The 23,161-nt window shown below is 45.8% G+C and overlaps 1 protein-coding gene across 1 annotated transcript in view; it reads left to right on the forward strand.

The window, feature by feature from the left end:
• ARR3 (arrestin 3) overlaps positions 1–16,604 on the forward strand; it is a 131,270-nt gene extending 114,666 nt beyond the window's left edge. The window contains exons 16-17 of the mRNA XM_078640004.1: positions 4,692–4,700; positions 16,057–16,604. Coding sequence (XP_078496130.1) covers positions 4,692–4,700; positions 16,057–16,156 — 109 coding nt within the window. The 3' untranslated portion in view covers positions 16,157–16,604. The remainder of the gene's footprint in view (positions 1–4,691; positions 4,701–16,056) is intronic.
• The last annotated feature ends 6,557 nt before the right edge of the window (positions 16,605–23,161 follow it).

Consider the following 23,161-nt stretch of genomic DNA (forward strand, 5'->3'; position numbering starts at 1 on the left):
TGTATATCCTATGACGCGCACTATAAAGGCTCTACGTCATAATATCGAGAAAGACTCTGTCATGACAAATTAAAGAGTGCCACAACATTGTGAGGTAAATATACACAGGTAACCATAGATTTACTGTTCTTAACTCCACATCTACGTACTTTGAAAATATATATATATATATAAAAGTACAGATATATAAAGGTAAGAAGAATAACTATATGCCTATTTATAAATACTTGCCTTCACGGTATTGTGATACTCAGTGCTTAGGTTGTAGAAACAATAAGTGCCAGGTCCCTCGTCAGGAGGCCGCTGCAGCTTGCACCACACACTGCCCCCGCCAGGGCTGCCAGTGACAGTACCTACACAACTACAAACCATCACACTGCTACCAGTGTGAAAATTCGGACTATTCCAGGTCTCCAAACCTATAAGAATGGCTCTCTAACTTATCCAGACAGCACCACCTTGTGGCAGACTGTCACCAGCACCAATGTTGAGAATTAAGGGCCGGTGCCACCAGTTCAAATTAAGCACTAGTGATAATTGATAGTTTGGCAGGAAGATATTACACGTTTGATACTCAATACCCCTGTAAAAGGTCTTAGGTGGATTCTATCTAAGAGTGGTGTTTCTCTCAAGCACGCTGCAGCAGACAAGAGTCAACCAACCCTCACATGTGTGAGGAATGAGGAGCAGAGTGGCTCAGCCGAGGCATGAACAGCCCCTCCACAAGAGTAACAAAAACTGGTGATGCCAGTAGTTCTCGCCTGTTGGATCTGCTGATTTTGCTAATTGTTTTTAGCCATGCTGCAATGCATCCCAGTTGCTCTGCATCATGGCTAAAAGAGAAAAAAAAGCCTATGAATCAGCCACCTGGGTCAAATTGTGGTCCTGAGCACCACACATGTGGGGCCTACAAAATAGCACAAGCATTCTGAGCTGGATTGGTAAAGAAAAAGTAAAAAAGTAGCACGGTTGGGTGAAGCAACATCGGGGGGGGGGGGGCGCTAGCAATAAAGGGAGCAGTAGAACCACGAAGGGTGGAGTTGGGGAAACCAATGGGATGGCTGGAGTAAACAACGCTGGGGTGGGTGAAGAAACAAGGAGGGTGTTGGGAGCGGCTGCAAACAGGAAGAGAGCAAGGTGAGGCAGAGGGAGAAAAGCGAATCGGCAAGAGAGAGAGAGAGGGCAACATGGAGGGGGTGGGAGAAGCAGCTGGCTGAGAAATCAATGCGAGGAGCAGGAGAAGCACATGAGGGTGAGCTCATCAGGGAACAGGTGGAGGAGAAGCACATGAGCAAGAGAGAGCAACATGAGCACGATAGATGGGAAATAAGTACAGGATGCAGATAGCTGGAAAACACATGCACTCTTGTGGAGTGAAGAGTGGTTAAAGAAAAAAAGTATCACCTGAAAAATGATACAAGTAATGCGTTCATGCACCAGGGGAAGGACAAACACAAGAAGAGGAAGTAAAGCCCACACAAAGTAACAAATAAGATGCAAGCTGATTAGATTGACAATGAAGCCAGCTAATGGGAAGTAATGATGGCTTATGAGCTCACTGTAAGCTGACAATAGGTATTTTGTCCAACAGACAGCTTGTGCTGTCTGCTAAGAGATCCACTCATTCCCCGTGCAAGTCTGTCTGCGGTGTAGGGCTCACTGGATCTGTTAGGAGTAGGTTACATATGCTGAGTGTTGTTGAATAAAAGTACTTCAATAAAAGACCTATTCATGTAAGATAGCTAGTGGGATTAGGCTGAGTGGGCCTTTCTCTGATGCATTATTCTTTTATTTTTGGGGAATATGCTGTAGTTTTTTTCATTAACGTTCATTTGCTAATTAAGCTCAATTTCTCTTCCTACGCACACTGGAATTACAGAATCGGCCAGGTAAGTGGTTTCTTGCTCTCTCTTTCAGTTTGTGTTATTTAATATAGCCTTATAGCCCGCCGTAGCGGGTTATACCGGCTATTAAAGGCCGGCTGCAGCGTTAAAGGCCCGAGCCGAAGGCGAGGGACTTTCACATAGCAGCTGGGCTTTAATAGCCGGTATATCCCTGCTACGAAGAGCTATAAGGCTATGAGAACATGCTGTCACTAGAGGGCAGAATGTTCTAACAAATTAAACAAAGGCTTCAGGGAGCGCGAGGGGATTGAAATCCCCTCAGGCTCCCTGAAGCCTTTGTCCAAAGCCAGAGCTGTGAACAAAGAAACATTGTAATGTTGGAACTCCAGGCTTATACCGGCCATTATAAGCCCGGAGCGACTCCACTATTTTCAACTGAGCTCCCAATGTTCCAATGTTCTAATATTTGTTGAAGACTTTACACAAGCTGTTGTCTACATATGTTTATTCAAGGTGCTCTAATGCTTATAGACACAGAAGGCCCCGCCAGGGACAATGATGTCTCCTCCTTAGGCCTCAAACCTAAACAACCATCACAAGAGTCAGCAACACAACCCTCAGGACTAGAGCTAATATTTCACCCCCGGATCATGGATTCCGAACATGTGGAGGTACCAGATGTGTCTGAGGAGGAGCAGTGTCGCGGAAGCGAGCTGGACCGTACTCGTACTGGCAAAGACCCGCTCACCTCTGAGCCGGCCGATCAGATCAGGCTCGGGTTGGGGTCTCACCACTGATGTGTATCCGCTGTCCTGATCACAGCAGGCTTGGATCCATTACTCTGAGTTACCCCCTCTGTACCGAACGCTGTTTGGCATACCTGTCGGGTGTGTAGGAAACACCTTGGCATCTTGAGTAGGGTCTGTGGGTCCTGGAGGGGCAGGCTGGGGGTGACTGCTGCCTTCAGAGGTAGGACTAGTCTGTGGAAAGATGTAAAACAGATGTTCCTGAATCTGTCAAGTCAGCACTTTGCATCACACTCAGTTTAGGATCATAGTATTCAAATACATTTGAGGAGTCAATAGTTGTAAAAAATCCTAGACATAAAAGTGAGCCTCTGCAACTAATCTAGGCTGTGACAATGCTCAGCCTGAGCACACACCCATTTGTATCCCTTAGTAAAGATCACCTCAGCATTTCAAATACATTCAGAGTAAAAAAGTATGGGATTTCTTCAAGGATGTAATGGTGGGGAAACATCCTTTACAACGCAACTTTTACCACGCAGTGCCTTTACGACGCAACCATTACAACGCATGTCATTACAACGCATTGCACTGGGGGGCGCTCTAGGATAGGGAATAGATTTAATTTACTATCCAACACCTTCCCTACTATCCACGGGGACTAGAGTTGGAATAGTAAATTAAACTATTCACTATCCAGCACCCCAAAGCGCTATGCGTTGTAACAGCATGCGTTGTAATAACTGCGTCGTAAAAGCATGCGCGGTAAAAGCATGCGTTGTAATGTCATACATCCGTAATGGTGCTATGTTTGTTCAAACATCCATGATCAGCGTTATGTCTCGAGTGCCTTTAAACAAAGACAGAATATTGGAACCTTATTTAAGAATGAAAAAAATAGTGTAATAAAATGGCACTATAGAAAAGAATTCACTGTAAAGATGACGTGGCTTGGACGGCAATGAGGACAGTCGTCTGATTCCGTCGGCTCCGCAACCCTGAGGCTAAACAACCCGCCAAACAAGCCAAAACGAGCCGAACACAGCAACAAAGCACAGGAACGGACTGGGGAAACCCAGGGCAATAAGGAAATAGAACGTGCAAGAGAGGTGAACGGCGATAACACGGAGATATCAGCCCTACCAGCCACCACAGGGCGGAGGCGATTGGGAGACAAAATGGCGTCCTGAGACATTGAGACATTGGCAGCCCCTGTGAGAACGGCGCCGGACAGAGAAGCGAGCTAAAGGGCGCCACACCTCTCGGTTCCCGCTACCTGGTGTTTTGAAGGAACTGGAAACAAAAAGGACATCGAATAACGAACGACCCAAATACCCAGGCAGGAAGCGCTGAAGCAGACAGGCGGCACATCCTTGCACAGTGAGCGGAGACAGGGGCGAGCGACGTGGGAGAGACCGCCTGATTTCAAGCCTACCGAGAGGAACAATCGCCAAACAAAGTAAGCGGGCCGGAAGTAGCTGCTGGTGAAAGCGCCATTACCGGAAGTCTTTACCGCTGAAAACAGGAAGTGACGGACCGGAAGCGGAAGGGCGTAGCAACCGGAAGAACAACCAGGCAGAGAGATAAACACCGAACACCGAAGCCAGCGGAGCGGTCCTGAGCCCCCAGACCCGGACGAGAGGCAGGAGGGAAACAGCGAAGAGGGGCGAGGGAGGGGCTCTACCCTCTGAGCGCTACGGAACGAAGCGGTGTGTTACTACAGCCGGCCACTGAGACCAACATAGTGGAGCATACGGGCCCCCAGCCCAAACGGAGATCAAGCGACGCTGGAAGGTGCCCAACAGTGCAGACCCGGCAGGAGAGAGGCACGCATAGGTGTGGTGGGGTGGAAGGACAGTTAAGGAAGCAAAAAGGCCATACAGACACCTCCTGACCGAAAGAGGTGAAGCCCACAGAGAGCTGCAGTCCGCAGTCCACCAAACCGCCAGTCCACCGGAGGGCAACTCCACCCCCCATTTGAGCAAGGAGCCGTGTGAACACACAAACGCCGCAAAAACAGGAGGGGAGAAGTAGAACTACGGGGCTAAACACCAGCAGGAGACACAAGACCGCAAGTAACCTCCCCTAGGCAAGAGACCAGACCCCGCACGTCAGAAAGGGCAACGCAACATACCAGCTGAGGCTAACTAAGACAGCCACATAACGCCTCCATACAACCAGACCGCCAGAATCGCACCGGCGAGAGGGGGACACAAGTCACAAAAGGCCAGCAGAGCAAAGACCAGGCGGCTGATTAGCCACGCACGAATGAGACAGAACACACGCTGGCAGGGCCAAAGGCAAAGACCAGTACGAGGCATATCAGAGAGCCCAGCAGATATAGAATCCAAAGCACTCACACACTGGCGGCAAAAGCTACAAACATACCTAAAGTGGTCCAAGCAGAGGGGCGGCTAGACAACGTTCTATCCAGAAGGGGCATCGGGTCAATGGCAGGCAAAGAAGGGAAGACGATGGGCGACCAAAAAAACCCCAAAATAGACAACCAAGCATCCCCACTTAAGAACAGAGGCGAAGCAGTTACACTTGAGACCATCCTAAAGAAAATAAATGAAGGCAATGCAGTGGCGAAGGAGACAAAACTCAAAGTGGAGAACATGCAGCTTGAGCTGGCGGCCATAAGAGCAGACCTCCACAGCACAAACATAAGAATTGAGACAGCAGAGAGCCGAATAGGCTCAGTGGAGGATGACACAAACGAAAACACCAAAGCCATAGCGGAGCTGCAGAAAGCCACCAAAAACATACAGAAGCAGCTAGCAGAGAAGGACGACAGGGCAAGAAGAGGTAACGTTAGAATCCTGGGCGTACCTGAAGGGACCGAAGACAAGGCAGGTTCATGTGCAGCCATGCTAGAGGAGATGATCCCCCTGCTCACAGGCATCACTTTCGAGAGAGGCTTCGAAGTGCAAAAGGCCTACAGAGTTCCAACGGGGAAACCAACGACAGGCAAGGGGCCAAGGGCAATAATATGCAACCCGCTCAGATCAAACCAAACAGACGCTATCTTCGCCTATGCCAGGAAACATCAAAACCTTACGTGGGAAGGGAGCAAAATCGTCCTAACCCAAGACTACTCGAAGCCAACAGTAGAGCTAAGAAAAGGATTTCTGTCCCTCAGAGAAGCACTGCGTAAAAGAGGAGCCACTTTCAGTTTCGTTGCACCGGCCCGGTTTAAAGTAACAGACAAATGAAAGACAATGTTTTTCGACTGTCCAGGGGACCTAAGGAACTACCTGCAAGGACCTCCAGCAGAAGAGATGGAGCAAACAAAGAAGAACCCCCTAGCAGCAAAGAGAAGTGCCTCACCCGAAGGGAACGGACATCTGGAGTAAGGTACACTACGGACCACGACAAACAACATAAATACCTCATCGGACTCAGGACAGGCAAACTGAACTAAACCCAAACAAACGCAACATACACGCCAGGTCTGTTCACCACGCCCGGCGATCCACAGAGAAGGATGCTGACTGGGTTTTGTGTTTGCTTTTGTGTTCTTTTTTCTTCAACTACCTCATGGCTACACCAAGGAAGAACAAACTCTACCTCAGGGATGATGCGGGGCAGAGGAACTTTGTCGTCGCACACCCAATCAGCAAGTATGGGGGGGGCGGGGGGAGGGAAGTGGGGGGGAGGAGGGGGGGGAGAAGGGGGGAATGGGGGGGGTGCGGGAAGCATGTACATGGGTCTACTTACTATCACTTTCTCTTTTCCTACTACCTTTCTCTCTATACACCCACACCTTGGAGCAGCAAATGCGTACGCAGGCGTAGAGACACAGATCCACACACACCACAGAGGCAAAAGGCGCACAGAGGGGGGCCACACAAGCCGCGAAATATGGAGATGCACAAATGACACACAACAACCAGAGTAGCAACCAGTGCAGCATCACGGCCGATATTAAGATAGTGTCCCTAAACGTCAAGGGCCTCAACAGCCCAGTGAAAAGGAGGAAGATACTCGAACACCTTAGGAAACAAAAAAGCGACATGTATGTGCTCCAAGAAACAAGACTAGAAGCAGCAGACATCAGGCGCATAAGCGCAAACTGGATAGGGGAAGTAGTGGGATCACCTGCGCAGAACAAGAAGAACGGGGTGGTAACAATCATCAGCAGAAAGTCTAACATAGCAGTGGTAGACTCACAGGCAGACACCCAAGGAAGAACAATTGTGACCACACTAAGAAGAGCGGGAGAGACATTCCACGTAGCAAACATATACGGCCCCAACTGCGAGGACAAACAATTCTGGGATGGGGTAGGTGCACAACTGCACACCCTACCGCTTGACGACCTACTGATCGTCGCGGGGGACATGAACCAAGTCCTCGACCCATCCATCGACAAACACCCACATAGACCCAGCCAATCAGCAACGAATACCAACATCCTAAAGAACCTATGCTCCAAATTAAAACTGAAAGACCCATGGCGCCTAAGCAACCCGGATGCCAGAGAATACACATTCTACTCCAACCCACACAACTCTTACAGCCGAATAGATCATATCCTAATGTCAGAAACGCACACCCACCTCATAGACCACACGGAGATAGGCCCCAGATCAGTATCAGACCACTCACACATAAGCCTAACGCTATCAGGCAAGCACAACGAAAAGCCATCCCGCAGATGGAGATTCGATGATAGCCTACTCCAGCACCCCCCAGCGAAGGCTGAGATAGAAGAGGCAATAAAGGAATACCTTCTAATAAATGACACACCAGAGATAAACAGGGAAGTACTATGGGACGCCCTAAAAGCCACCATCAGCGGCACTGTAATGACCATCAAGGGCAGGATGAACAGAGGAAGGAACAAGAGAATCGAAGACCTAGAGAAAGAGATTAAAGAGCTGGAGAACAGCCACATAGCCAAAATAGAAGACAGCAACACACTCACGAACCTCACCAGACGGAAGTACGAGCTTAATAGAATACTGAGTGAGAGGGCAGGGACCTGGATTAACAAATACAAGTCTATTAACCTCTGTACCGCAAACAAGGCAGGCAAAAATCTAGCGTCATACCTAAAGGGTAAACAGAAACAGCACACAATAGACGCAATCAAAGACAGACATAGCAAGTCCCACACTGCAAACAGGGACATCCTAGAGGTCTTCAGAGCCTTCTACGAGGAATTGTACACCAGGGACGACACACTCAAGAAGGATGGGGGAAAGGAGCTGCTAGAAAGCATAACCACACCTACACTATCCGACAGAGACACTGTGGAGAAGTGTGGCTCAGGGGTTAGAGGCGGCAGACCCGGAGGCTGAGATCGGTCCTGGACCAGGGTTCAATTCCCCGCCTCGGCGGGTCTTGGACTAAAAATTCCACGGACTCGATAAATCTCGCCCCGGTGCCTCCTCGACTCACGGGTTCACACTCTGCGACTCTGGGCAATAGCTTGCTTAATCTCCACAATGGCCCCTCGCGGCGGGATGCCTGACTTTCACCTTGTGGATACCCTGCTATCTCACAGCGGAATATCAGGACGGGTTCCCTAAGCAAGCGCCGGGACACCCACTGCGGGTAGCCGTGCGCTATATAAGCACAATCTACATTTACATTTACAGAGAACGTGACATCTTAGAGCAGCCCATAACGGAGGATGAGCTAGAGAAAGCCTCAGCAAACCTCAAAGACAATAAGGCACCGGGGCCAGATGGTTTCACAGCGGCCTTTTACAAGCAATATCTGCTCACCCTAAAACACACTCTGAAACAAGTATTCACGGAATGTGTCCAGACTGGACGCATGACACCATCAATGGCTGAAGCAAACATAATCGTAATACCCAAGGAAGGGAAGGACACGAATGAGGCGAAGAATTTCAGACCGATCTCCCTCATAAACGTAGACGGCAAGATATACGCAAAGATACTAGCCAACAGACTCAATGCGTACCTACCAAAACTAATACACAACTCTCAGGTGGGATACATCAAAAACCGGATGTCCCATGACAACACCAGACTACTATGCCACATAATCAACCACTCATCCCTCAGCAACAATGCAGCTGTCATGATTGCCCTAGACGCTGAGAAGGCTTTTGACAGAGTCTCATGGCCCTTTTTAGACCACTGCATTGAGAAATTTGGGTTAGGGCCAAAGTACAGAGGGATGGGGATGGCTCTATACAACAACCCCAAAGCGCGGGTGGTGGTCAACGGAGGCATATCAGACACACTACACCTAGGCAGGGGAACAAGACAAGGCTGCCCACTCTCACCAGCACTGTTCCTATTGGCTATAGAACCGCTCCTCACGATGATAAGAACAAACAAGGACATAGCGGGAATACCTATAGGAGGAGAAACATTCAAACTAGCAGCATACGCCGACGATGTACTAATAGTCACGGAGGACCCAGAAAGATCAATCAAGGCACTGACTGACACTATCGAAAAGTATGCGCAGGTGTCAGGGTACAAACTCAACACAGACAAATCTGAGTGCAAACCTCTAAACATCCACACCACAAGAACGGTACTAGGAACATCTGGTTTAACCTGGCAACAGAAGCCCATAAAATACCTAGGCATCCTCTTCGAGAGAGACCTAAGAACGACACTAGACCAGAATGAACAAGCAACAATCCGGAAAATTAAAGATAAAGTAGAGGGGTGGTCCCCAAGATTTACAACATGGTGGGGGAGAGTAGAAGCGATAAAAATGATGCTCACCCCTATGGTCAACTACATGCTAACCATGCTCCCACTCACCAACACAGAAGACTTCCACAAGAGACTAGACAAAATACTAAACAACTTCTTGTGGAGGGGGGAAAAAACCCAGAATAAGCCTGCACAAGCTTAGACTCTCAAAAGACCAGGGTGGTTTAAACATAACTAACTTCAAGCGATTCCAGGTAGCCTGCATAGCCAGACAGGGGCTACACTGGTTAGACCCAAGACAGGAATACATCCCAGCATGGCTCACACTCGAGCGAGGACTACTAAAGGGCATGAACCCCATCGCCCTACTCACCGCCACTCGACACCCTGCGGCCAAGGACAACCCAGTCCTAAAGAACACGAAGTTAGCACTCCTAAGTGTTGACAAAGTCCTGACGACAAGCATTAAGGGAGGTCAATCAGAATCCATCTGGTACAACCCAAAGTTAAGATATAATGATAGGGTCCTAGACATGCACGAATGGTACAAACACGGCATATCCACTGCCCAAGACATACAAAAACAAGGCGAGTATACGACATTCGACACCCTCAAGGAAACTCACAACCTACAATCCATAGAGCTCTACAACTTCCTGAAAATAAAAGTTGCAATCAGAAAGGCGAACCTCCACAACCGAACGTCATCACTCACACAGCTGGCAACCAGTCTCAACACACTAGGACACCAAGTAGCACACCTCTACAAAACACTCCGCCCCCAAAAGACTAAACTCAATGATAAGCTTACAGACTTCTGGGGAGGTGCAGTAGGAAGGGAACTCAGCGAGAACGAGAAAGCGGAACTATGGAGATCAACTTCTAGGAAAAAAATAACTGCAACGCTAAACCAGACCAAATACTGGCTAGTACACAAGGCAAACTGGACACCGGCCCGCCTGTCCGCCCTGGGGATCCGAGACAGCGATACATGCTGGAACTGTGACAATGAGAGGGGGGACCTAGAACACTTGCTTATCAGCTGCCCTAAAATCAGGGGATACTGGGACAGAATTGGGAAACTCATCAAAGAGGTCACTGGAGTAGCCATACACATAGATTTCCCGAGTCTAGCCCTAGGGTTCACATCCCCGTCCATCACAACAAAAGAGGAACGCGACCTCGTTGACCTACTGCTGACGGCTGCAGTCAAAATAGTCCTAAGTAACTGGAAGGACACCTCAAAGGCGGCACCCAAGGCATGGCTAAACTGGGTCACGTTCCTAAGGGGGGCAGACAACATCGCAGCGAAACACACGCCGAAAACTCACAGGCAGGCAAACATGTGGGAACCCCTTGACCTCTACCTATCCTCGCAGAAACCCCCATAGGAAAGATCATCAACGCCCGCAGATCCAAGCGCCAACAAAAAGAAACCAATACGCTAGGCTCCTCCACTCTTTCTCTCTCGACGTCTATCCACTATCGCCCCCTTCGTCCGGGGCGTGAGCCAAGAACGCGGTACAAAGGTACATCGCGGAAAGGATATCAGGATATGACGACATGTTGGACATGGAAAACGAACTCAGTAACTGACACTCGAACAAAGCCATGGAACGACGGTGGCTAACACCCCCCCTTCCCGCCCCTCCCGCCCTGGGCGCCCTTCTCTTTCTCTTCCTTCTGCCTTTTCTCTTCTCCTTTTTCCTCCACTCATGTATACTCCGTGCTCCATGTAAATATATATGTTTTTATATATACAATAAAAAATTACGGAAAAAAAAAAAAAAAGATGACGGGCAACGAGGAAGCCTTTGTGGTCATGGACTCTAGGGGGCCGATTCACAGAACTAATCTCAGACAAAATCTTACTAGTTCTGGTATTCACAGAAGGTACTTACGATTTTTGGTATTCATAGAAATCACTTACAACTCCTGGGCCCGATTCACAAAAGTAATCTGAGACAAAATCCTAACTTTAAGACTTTCGGTATTCAAAAAAGGCATATAGGAGTCCTAAGGTTAGGAGTCCTGACTTTAGTACTCCTAAATGCCTTCTCTGAATACTGAAAGTCGTAAGTGCCTTCTGTGAATACCAGAAGAATAAGTTTAGGATTTTGTCTCAGATTAGTTCTGTGAATCGGCCCTTACGTTTTACGCTGGATGAATAATTTGAACATTTGGTGGATGCTAACACTTTCGTGATGCTCCGAAAGTATACATAGTTAAAAGATATAGGGCCAGATGTAGGTCGCCAATTACCGGTCGGTAACGGCCGATTTCGGCCGTTACCGACCGGTAATTGGTTTTCGAGATGTAGGGGCCAATATTTTACAGATTCTGTAAATTTACCGAAACGGTAAATTTACCGAATCTGTAAAATACCGATTCGGTAATTTTACCGATTCGGTAAAACCCAGATGTAGGTAGCACTGTTTACAGTGCTGCAGGCCTTCACAATTCGGTATTTTACCACCCAATCCAATTGCGTGGTAAAATACCGAATTCAGGTGTGCGTACACATCTGTGCATGCACACCTGTGCCATGTGACACACAGACATGCCCTTAGGGCATGTCTGTGTGCCATATGGCACACATGCCTGTATTTGGGCTGTAAATACCGATTCGGTAATGCCCATTGATTCCTATGGGCTTTGAAGCCCATAGGAATCAATGGGCATTACCGAATCAGTATTTACAGAATCGGTAAATACCGAATCTTAACGATTCGGTATTTACCGAATCTGAAATACCTACATCTCCCCCTCTCTAATTTACCACTTCTTAAATACCGAATCGGTATGATTCGGTATTTAAGAAGTGGTAAAATAAAATTACCTACATCTGGCCCATAACGTTTAAAAAAATGCGCAGGATAATTTTACACAATTACATGCAATTATTACTACAGGATTCATAAAATAGATGCATAAAGAATCAGATATGCTCCTTGTGGTTTAATAGTGACAATGCTGAAACACTTTGGTGCATAACGTGTACTATACAAGTACTCTATAAAATGCATAATATCCTGAGAGAGCCATCCTTTGCTTCTGTCGTCAGCCAAGCTCGGCATAGGTTGAAATGAGGGGTGCTCGTCCCTCACTGCACACTGCCATTGGATCTGTACTCCTGTGACACTCTTTGGTACCCGCTGTGCAACTTAAGGATTTGTGACTTACTCTAATGAGATCTTTTCCAGCCTTGAGTAGAAGTCAGAGTTTTGCTTTTAGTAAAGTAAATGCCCAAATTCAGTTTTATGTGGTGCATAATCTTGTCTTTTCATTTTGTTCTGTTCTGAATCACTCCCACGGATGTATGACATCACAACGCATGCTTTTACTCCGCATGCCATTACAACGCAGTTTTTACAACGCATTACAACGACTTGCGTTGGGGGGCGCTGGATAGTGGAATAGTTTAATTTTCTATTCCAACTCCAGTCCCCGTGGATAGTAGGGATGGTGTTGGATAGAAAATTAAACTATTCCCTATCCAACAGCGCCCTCCAGCGCAAGTCGTTGTAACGACTTGCGTTGTAATAGCTGCGTCGTAATGGTAGTGCGGAGTAAAAGTTGCGTTGTAAAGGATGTTCCCCACTCCCACAATCGGCACAGGGAGACTCGCTGATGGTGGTACAATATTGGTAACAAAGGGTACTAGAATCAGGACAGATATGTCCTTCTGGTTACTAACGCCAAACATGGAGCCACTTAACTACCACCCTCCCCAACCCAGCACAGTGAGATGGAGTGTCAGGCCTGTTTGACGTCACATGTATTTCTTGAATTGTTATAAATGTGTTGGCACCACATTGAAGTGGTCGCTAGATTGCTTACATACTCTGACCGTTAGCACAATTTGCACCTTACTGCCAAGGATAAGATCTTTGACTTTTGATATCCAATCTGTTGACTTTACCCACAGATTATTTGACTACTCTGCTAGCTTCCTCGTTTTTCAGTTATTTTGACTCCTACTGTAGTCTGGTCTTGGTTTCACTTTTTCTTCTTTCTCCTGCCTTATTTGCTTTCCTTCATCGGGACACCAATGTTACGTTGTGTTTCTGCCACGTCACAGGAGGTAATCTTTATTAATTGTCCACTTCCCTCACCTTTTGGATGCATGGCAACCTTTATAGGTTGAGAGTAGCCTGTGACGTGTTACACGCTAGGTTCCAACCTTCCCTGTGATCTGTTGTGGTGTTTGCAACCCCCAGTACATACAACAAGGGGCACAGAAGTACCAGCACCCCAGTTTGAGCTCCATAGAAGCCGGCTGGGAAGGACTGAATATAGTGGTTGTCCAAGAGGTGGCATGCAGGAAAGTCCAGGGGGGCACATGCATTATAGTTCCTTCTGTCTAGGCAGAGAGGGATTCTACCCACCAGCAGTGCTTAATTTGTAAAACAATAATTGCCAGGGCCCTCGTCAGGAGGCTACTGCAGTTCACACTACTCATTACTCTCTGCCAGATCTGCCAACAACAGTACCAACACAACTACTAACTATCACACTCCTACACGTGTGACAGTTCAGACTATTCCAGGACCCCACAGCTATAAGAATGGCTTGGGAGGCAGTTACAGGTCATTTTTATGTGTTTTCAATAAATAAACAACTTTTGTTGTGTTCCTCTCTAAATCAGACAAACAGTGCCACCCTGTGGCAGACTATCATAAATTCCGGTGTTCAAATTAAGTGCAGTGGCCGAGCACCGGAAACCACCTGCACAAATTAACGACTGCCACCAGGGCACAATGGCCGAGTGGAGAAGGATTAAATGCAGGAATCCCTCTCTACTGTGTACCTTTGTGGCTTCAAAGGGACTGGTCGGCCATTACTTGGAATGTGAAATGGCACTATGTGGAAAATCTCAACAGTGATCACATGATCTGGCAATGTATGAGTGAGCAGGGCCAAACCCAAACCATTTATGCATGCACAAAAGTCTGAAAAGGATTCCATCATAGGATCTCCATTCAGACCTAAATCTGTGGGACAAAGAGATGGAGGCAGGGGCAGTCTAACAAGGAGAAAGGCACTCACCTTCCCTCTCATAACATTTCACATTGACTGACTGTCCCTCCAATCAGCGGGTGAGCACAGGTATCTCGTGCTCTCATTCATCTCCCAATAGGAAACCAGTGTACTCCCAGAGACGACAGGGCCGCGTCCTACCTTATTGATTCTTCTGCAGAATATACAGTGATTCTCACTGTCTGTCTCTGCAGGGGTACATGGAACAACCTGCTCCTGTCAGCAAGCACAGCCACCCATGTTGGCATTTACTCCTGTCTAATCACCCAGTACCAGTGGCAGTAATGTCTGAAGACCCAGAAAAGCTAAAAAGCTCTACAAACTGAGATGACTAGGCCAGGCCATGGCAGACATATGGACTGGCAGGTGCAAGGACTTAGGTTTGTTAAAATGTAGAATTGGGACAGCACAGGGCTGATTGCACCTCCTGACATTGAAATGTGAATCACAACACTACCCTACAAGATATTACAGCTTCCTGGGTCAGTCTGTGAATACAGGCAGTAATGCCAGAGACGAGCTGTGATTTACTTACAAACTTACATGGAGGAGCAGAGTGCCCAAAGCTTTGATACACACAGTAGATTTATCACAGTTCTGAGGACAAGTTTGTGTTGCCCTATAAGCAAGCATGCTGCTATGTATGCATAAGGAGTTAAATGTAATCAGGGCAAGTATGTTATAGCAAATCCACAAATGGGTTATGACTTTTTTGTTTGTGTAGCAAATAGGTATTTTTATGAATTCATTATTTTTGTCAAATAGTTTTTGCTTTAAAAATCAGTTGTTTGATTACAAATCTTTTTTTGACAATTTAAGAAAAAATTTGGGGGCAAAATCTAAAGGATTGTCAGCATTGGTGCTGCTCAGTGGTTTGATAAGCCCTGGGTGCAAAACAACATTTCGCAGCAGGGCTGTCGGGGTTGTAGCAGCCCCAAGTGGTTCCTAACAAAGCTGCTATCAATAACAGCTTGGGAAGAAATGAGTACAAGCCATCAGCTCTACCCAAGAAAGACTGTATGTCACAATAAACGCGCACTCAAATGTTGTGCTACCAAAACATTGTGGCCAGAATATTGACCCCCCCTTACCCCCCAAATATTGTGACGCTAAGTATCTACAGCTAAGTATAGATTTACTGTTCTTGACTCCACATCTGTGCATCCCGAAGATATATATATATTGTCAAGAGACATATAAGCAGAGTTAAAAGTAGAAAATCTATAAGTACCTATATATATTGACCCTCACAATATTTTGACAGTCGATAATATGGCAACGATATTTCGGTAGAAGGGTATTTAAAGCTCGACATTCCGGTAGTACACCCCAAGAGCCACGGGACTGTGGCAGTGTGAGTTTTATTTTTGATGAGAGTTTAGGCGCTGTCTTGGCTTCAAAGATCTGACTGACAACTACGGATGTCTATAAGTCTCCCATGAATGAATGAATGAGAGGAACTTATAGAGTGTGTAGCTACTCCGAGGAGTGTCCCGGCGCTATGAAAAGTAGACTTCCCTTTGTGTAAACTCGGATGTTCCCCGAAAGATCAGTGACTCTGAATGGCAAGCAGAGGTAGGTCAGAGCTGTCCCATAAGTGGTAATGCCCCACACTGGTCTGATTTTGGCCCAGTACTCTGGCCTTTCACAGCAGCCCGCTGTTGAGATATTGACAATCCCCCTTTAGCCCACCCATCACCTTCCAGTAGTGACTCTTCCCTGATTTGCCCAGGTAGTAACTATTTCCTTCTTTGTCTCTTGCCCTCTACCCACCAGCGAGGAAGACATTGTCATCGAAGAGTTTGCCCGCCAGAAGCTCGATGGAGAAAAGGACGAAGAAGAAGAGAAAGAGGACGCGGAGAAAGATGAGAGCTAGCATGGGCCCCACCGAAGCCCACAGAGGCCCCAGGACAGCTCTGGCCAATAGGGTGGCATGGAGCACTACCGTACCTTCCAATCACAGCTGTGACCCTCATTACTTCGTCAGCCCTCCTTGTATTTTGTTTGTATTTCTAAATCCCTCACTTTCTCCCACAGTAACATCCTGTACCACCGGGGGAGCCAAGTCATCATTGCCAAGTATGATGATTTCTGCCTCTGGCTGCCATCTTTAAAATAAAATACCCCCACCCCCCACACACACACACAGACAGCAAAGACTCTCAAAATAAAGCTATTTGTGAAATATTCCTTATACCCATAATTAGAGAACTTCTTTATAAGAGTGATGGTTCTGAAGTAAAATAGTAACAAATACTATGAGCTTGTGTATTTGCCCTACAACAAAGGAATGAATAGAAATACAACCCTTCAAGATGGCATGTAGACAAAGACTGAACAAAGCCAAGAGAATGTCCAGATATTGCAAGAAAACATAAGGGAGACCTATGAAGACCATTCTAAAAGAATGTTGAGAATGTGTGGTCAAAAATGGATATTGTAGAACAGGAGAAACAGCCCTGAAGGCATAATGTATATCAGCAGAAGGCATAGTTAAGAATATATAACACACATCAAACAGCAGAGAAGGTATAAAGCATAGTAGAGGCAGGGTATCCAGGAAGGTAAAAAACATGGATGAGTGGCCTGTAGTTGAGAAGATCCACAGCACAACAAAATAGTGTGCAGTCAAGAAGTATAACACACCACACAGAGAATATGCTGAGATTACATAAAGAGCAGCAAAGGAAATATAGTGAAGAAGGAATCAAGTAAAGAAGAGGATGACAAAGATGTGAATGATTGAAATACAGCTGAGTAGACAAAATAAAGCACATCCCATGATATAGAGCAATAGACAGGAAGATACAGCTGAGGAAGCATAAAGCACAACTGAGGACTACTTCAAAAAACACAGTAAAAAAGTGGGCCAGTAATTGTGGTGCATCTTGGTCCACCACAAAAGATAGGCCCACAAACCTGTCAGGGTAAAGCACAGTTTCAACAACTTAAACCTGGGTTCATCCCCCCAGCAGCTACTGCACAAAGCAGACAAACCTAACTTAGGAAAATATGTAAAATCTTTCAGTAGTAACAAAACAGTTAAAAGTAAAAAAACAACACAATAAAAATCCCACAACCATTTTTATGAGAAACATTACACCATAATAAAAATAAATCCAATAAGGGGAACAGGATATGACTTTTGAAAGATTTTAAGTTTTTAACTTCATCTCTGAAATGGAAGTCTAAATCCTCCAGCAGGGCAAGATTGCAGGCTGTATCTGATGAAGTACCCCCAAAGCCAGATAGCCATTGAACAAGGTCATACCTGCCAACTTGAACAAAAACCGTACTGTGTGAGCAGGATACAGGGCATTGGAGGGGGTGGGGCCTTGTACCGAGAAGTATCTAAGAAGCACTTTTGAACCCCCCCTGCCCAAGCCCTCTCCTCCCAAAGAAAAAGCTTGCTGAGGCTGGTGCCGATTGCCTAGGCTGTTTTCACATCCCTTAATGGACGTCGGCAGTTCAAAGCCTTGGAATACGAGCTGGAAAACCACAAATTACAATGATTTTCAGCATATTTTCCCAGCCACCGTGGAATATCCTCTCCTCATCGGGTGAGGATTTGAAGGGAGCTGACATTTTGTGTCACACGGTGGCACAGTGTGAGTTGGCAGGTATGCACGGTCCAGAAGAAGTCGATGTTTTAGGTAGAAAAAGCTCAGAGCAAGAGAAACTAAATTTTTGAGGTCAGCAAAGTCCTCTCGTCCGATAGTTACTTTTTGCACCTTCACCCAGTCAGAACTCCAAACTTCCGGTCTAATCTATTTTATTGAATTGAAAATGCCACAGACAGCAGGTCTAGCCCTATTCTGTTCTTCCTGAGGTGCAAATATGTTTCTGATGAGCTGTGGGTGAGGTGTCACTTTTGCAGGATGTACTAGACGTGATTCGTGGAAACTCCCTAACCAATAAGCAAAAATTTCACAAGGGCAGTCCTTCCCACTTTTGCAGTATATCTTGGTTGAATTACTGCAAACTATCCCACAGTACACTATTCTATGTAAAATCCAAGATGGTAAGTCTTTCTACCCTTGGAGGTGGCGTGTGTGCTAGCCAGGGGTGCGATTAGGGAAATTAACAGTTCCTTACTCCTCCACAACTCCAAACTGGTTCTGAAATCAGCAATCCCTCCTACTGCACTGGTGCCAGACTGGCTATAAAGAGTCAACTAAAGAAAATCTTTCCCTTCTCCAGGTCTCCTATCACACTTAACTCACACTTAACTATGAATGGCAGGCCTATCCCTGTTCCCTTTCAAGTTAATGCCGTTTCTGAACACTCACCAGCTTCCTGAGCAGATTTGGGTTTAGGCAGATATGATCTAACTTTTAAAAAGTCACTTTTTCTAAATAGTTATATAAAATCGGATTTTGCCACTGAAATAGATTTTTAATAAACGTGAAAAATAGTGTTTGAATCATTTTAGTAGCTTGTCCCAAACCAAAGTTAGCAGTCTTTTCTCTGGGTCTGCACAGATGGACAGTATACGTGTTACTTTTCTATGATGTTCTAGGTGTGCACCGTGATGATTGACCCCAGATTATCAATGGGAAACAATATTTAGGGTGAAATATAGAAAACAATATTGGCAATTAAGTTTAGATTTTATATAATTAGATCCACATATATGTACCTGCGTGGTACATATATCCTCAAGGTAGGTAGATGTGGAATATGGCATAGTAAATCTATACTTTCATATATGCACTTAACATTTAATATTTTGTCCTTGGAGGACAGAGTGGCAGAAAACCTGCAAATCTATAAAGCGTTATTGAGCAAGTTTGAGGGTCGCGAGGGAGGTATGATGGATGCTCGTCTGAGGACGAGGAATGAGTAATCGCTGCAATGGAATTAGGTCCTACACGACAGCAGGAGGGAAGAGTATTGGGATGCATTTCAATGAGATATCTACTGTAATGGTCTATGATCTGCGATAAATTGTCAATGCTACATGTCAATTGGTTGGGGATGGCTGTAAGCTTTCCAAATGGCTCATTGTATTGCTAAGGTTTGTGGTAAAAAACAATAAAAAAAAATCTTTAAAAATATAGATATATTTTGACCTTCACTATTAATATTTACAATATTCTGGGGGTTGAGTGGTAAAGTTCTTCATTTAAGCTACCTGTATGTTTCTAGTATATGGTACCAAAGTGTACCCAGTGTCTGTAAGTTAAAAGTGACAAATACTCTGCAACACCAATTGTGCCATCTACCTCAGTGCTAATGAAAAAGGATTTACCTGCATGGTATTTAAACGTCGGGCATGTAAAAGTTTCACGTTAAACAGTGACTACCCCTCAAAGCTATTTCCACTATGGCAGGGTTGGCTATTACATAGTAAGTAATGGGATGCAATATTGAATACTAATACTCTATCTTCAGGATGGGATTAGCTAGAGAAATAGTTAAATAACTACTTTTAATGGGTAGTAAAAATCCAATTCTATGGTGAAGTCGGATTTGTTCTAAATATTATGGAAAAGTAACTTTTAGAAAGTTACCTTTGCCCTGCCTGAAGTCCCTGGAAGCTAAATCTACATCTTGATCTTCCACTTCAGCCAGCCAGTAATTAACGTTTAAATAGGTGTGAATAAGACGTGAACTTGCTCCCAGGAGCAAACAATAGGCTGACCTGAATGCGCAAAGATGACCCATCTGAACCTGGTGCCATATGCAGGGAGGGCTGGGAGGATTCTTTTTCACATTAAAGTGCCGAGTCCTTTTGCATTTGTGATATTTCAAAGAATAGAAGTGAATCTTGGCAGCCTTGAGATCCTCAGCATGACAGATCAGAGGGAGCTGGCAAAAGGGTGGAGAAGGCGGTGTACCTCAGAGCCTGGGAGGAAGTCCAGATGCTGCAGTCTGCAGGACGGGGGCAAAAGGATGATAGAGAAGAGGATGAGGATGAGTTGGAGGACGAGAAAGAGAATGAATCTACAGTAGCCCCAGAGAAAGAGGAGGATGAACCTATGGGAGGAACATCCTTTACAACGCAGTACCGTTACAACGCATCTTTGACAACGCAAGTCGTAACCACGACTTGCGCTGGAGGGCGCTCAAGGATAAGGAATAGTAGATTTGCTATTCCAACACCTTCCCTACTGTACGTAGGCTGGTGCTGAAATAGTAAATTTAACTATTCCTAAGTCTGCACCCCTACAGCGCAAGTCTTGGTAACAACTTGCGTTGTAAAAGACACGTTGTAACGGTACGCATGGTAATACCACGCGTTGTACCGTCATACATCCGCCTATGGTGCCCCATGACCCAGAGGAGGAAGGAGTGCCCACTGGAGTGAGGTAACCTGCCTTGTCCAAAGCATTGACCAGTGTGTCCTCCCACACCCTGACCACATCCGAATTGAAGGAAAAATATGTTACTCATTGCATTTACGGTAAGCCTGTCTGCTCTATGCCATAGCTACCAGGGGGTTGATGTTATTACTTGAAGTGGGTACTCACTCCCCTCAACTAATACCCTGATTTCCTACACTGAGCATCCATCCAGATGTCACCACATTCCCCAACAGTGCATATTCGTCTATAGACTAGGGGCCTTATTACAAGTACGGCGGTCCTGGGACCTCCGTACTTGGGGTGGTGGTGCGACCGCCACCACCCCAGGCACTTTGAACACCATATTACGATGGTGGTGGGACTGCCATAAGATGGCCACCTCCACCAGGATCCAAGATCCTGCTTCGGCGGTGGGCTGAAAATGCTGGTGGTGCTCATGCCGGCACCGCCGAGTATACTACGAACTGCATTTCCACTTCCCATTTCGTGGAGAGGACCCCGCCATGAAAAGGGTGGCAGAAATGCAAAGAAGGGGGTCCCCGGAAGAATCTGCCCATGGGTGCGTGCGGGTGGAGGCAAATGTTGTGCACCCCTACAACTGCACCTTCGTGCATGCACTGTGTGGTATGCACGACATACTGCAGGCTCTCTCACGACGGTGATATGCTGCTTAGGCTGTCCTATGAGCCTAACATATCAGCCACCATGACACTGCCGCCACACCACCTGCCCGCCCTGGATTTAACTCATAATCTGGTGGGCGGGTTTACCCTAGGCTTAGTGACCTTCCTGGGAGTGGCAGTCCCTGAGGATGACCGCCAAAGTCGTAATAAGGCCCTCGTTGTCTTGGCCTGGACAGTAGGTAGTTCCAGTATCAACAATGTTCCTTCTAGCTCTGCCTTAGCAGTACTTCTCCTGATGGCAGAAACAGGGTGAGCTATTTCTCCTAAAAATCGTGCTGCTAAAAATGGTGAAGTTATTGGGCTCTTTTAAAGCATGCCTTATTAGTACCACTTATCACAACTGGATCAGGTTTAAAGGCAATTTTACAGGGTGGTGGGGAATGGGGTTGGCGTATCTCATCCAAGCAATTATTAGGAAGCAATTCAGCAAAGGGCATATTTTGATGCACACTGGGTCACTAACATTGTTTTAAACAGGTTAGAACTGAAGTTTGCATTGTTTTTGCATTTTCCTAGAGCTGAAACACAATTACCATCTATGAACTATATGTCAAGAGTACTCATGGCTAATATGCTTTTCTCACCACAACAACCTTCAGTGCTATATGAATCATCTCTGAGATTCGAACTAAGTTCAAAGTGACTGGTTCATAAACTACAATATAACAACAAATCCACATCAGCATTAAAGAGTTGACCTGACAACAAGCAATCACTTCTCCATCTTATGTCAATATCTTAATACCATACGTGTATCAAGATAATCAAGTCTGTACAAAGTTGAGGATCGTTTTCACACCTCCGAAGGAAATAATAAGATGCAATGGCTCAGCTCATAAGACTCCAATAATAATGTTTCAAAGCAAGTCTAATTCCTAAAGCGTGGGCTGAGAGGTTTTAAACTCTGGCGAAAAGGTCTCGGATGCAGTCGCTGTGTATCTCGGTTACCAGCAAAGATACTCTGGACCACAAGGAACGTAAACTCTGCGGGCCTGAATCACCCAGGTAACTTACACTTTAGAGTAAGTTTACACTTTTGGGTAAGTTTACTACATTTAGGTATTCGCAAACTGCACTTTTGTAGTAGCATACACATTTGTAGTAAGTCCAGCACTACACATGGCCAACCATCGGTACTGCAGCACCGTCCCATAGACAATAATGGCGGTAGGGCCTTAAAATAAAACCCCATAAGAAATAATGTAAATTAAACTAAATTAGTTAAAATAATTAAAAATAGTTAAAATAGTTAAAACTATAAATAAGCAATAAGTAATGATAAAAACATATATAGATAGTACATATTTAATTATATAATATTTAATAACCTCCTACTAAATGTAGAACAGTAAAGTTACTCGAAAGTGCAGTTTGTGAATCAGGGCCCCATAGTTTAAAATGCCTGCCACCATTTGCAAGTCTCGTGAGAATGTTGCAGCTACACGGGGCATGTGGTTTTTATTGACTGTGCCTCACATAGCACGCCATCTGCGTTGCGATCTCTAAGTGACACCCCCAGCACTATTTTTTCCTGTGTTGAAGGTGCGGATCTCATCAGGCTGTTCAGTGTATAGTGCCTCGAAGTCAGTCCAGCACTAAGAGGTAATTTCAGGCCACAGATTATGACCGTCTGTAACCGGCCACCAGGGTTGCATTCGCAGGTGTCTCTGCAAGCCAGAATCTACTTCATGATTAAGACTCCCAGTTTTCCTTTTTTTCAGATTTTTAGAGATGTGGTAGCAAGCCTCAGCCAGGCCTACTAGTGCAAGGGATTCGCCCTTCTCTGCTTAGAGTCCTTAGACCACTAGCAAGAAGTTGGCACAGAAACTGGAATAGAAAATACAGAGTTTATTAAACCTCATGAGGTGGAACTACATTCACACAACACCC

Source organism: Lissotriton helveticus, chromosome 4_2 (assembly GCF_964261635.1).
Source record: "Lissotriton helveticus chromosome 4_2, aLisHel1.1, whole genome shotgun sequence".
In the NCBI taxonomy this organism is placed as follows: Eukaryota; Metazoa; Chordata; class Amphibia; order Caudata; family Salamandridae; genus Lissotriton; species Lissotriton helveticus.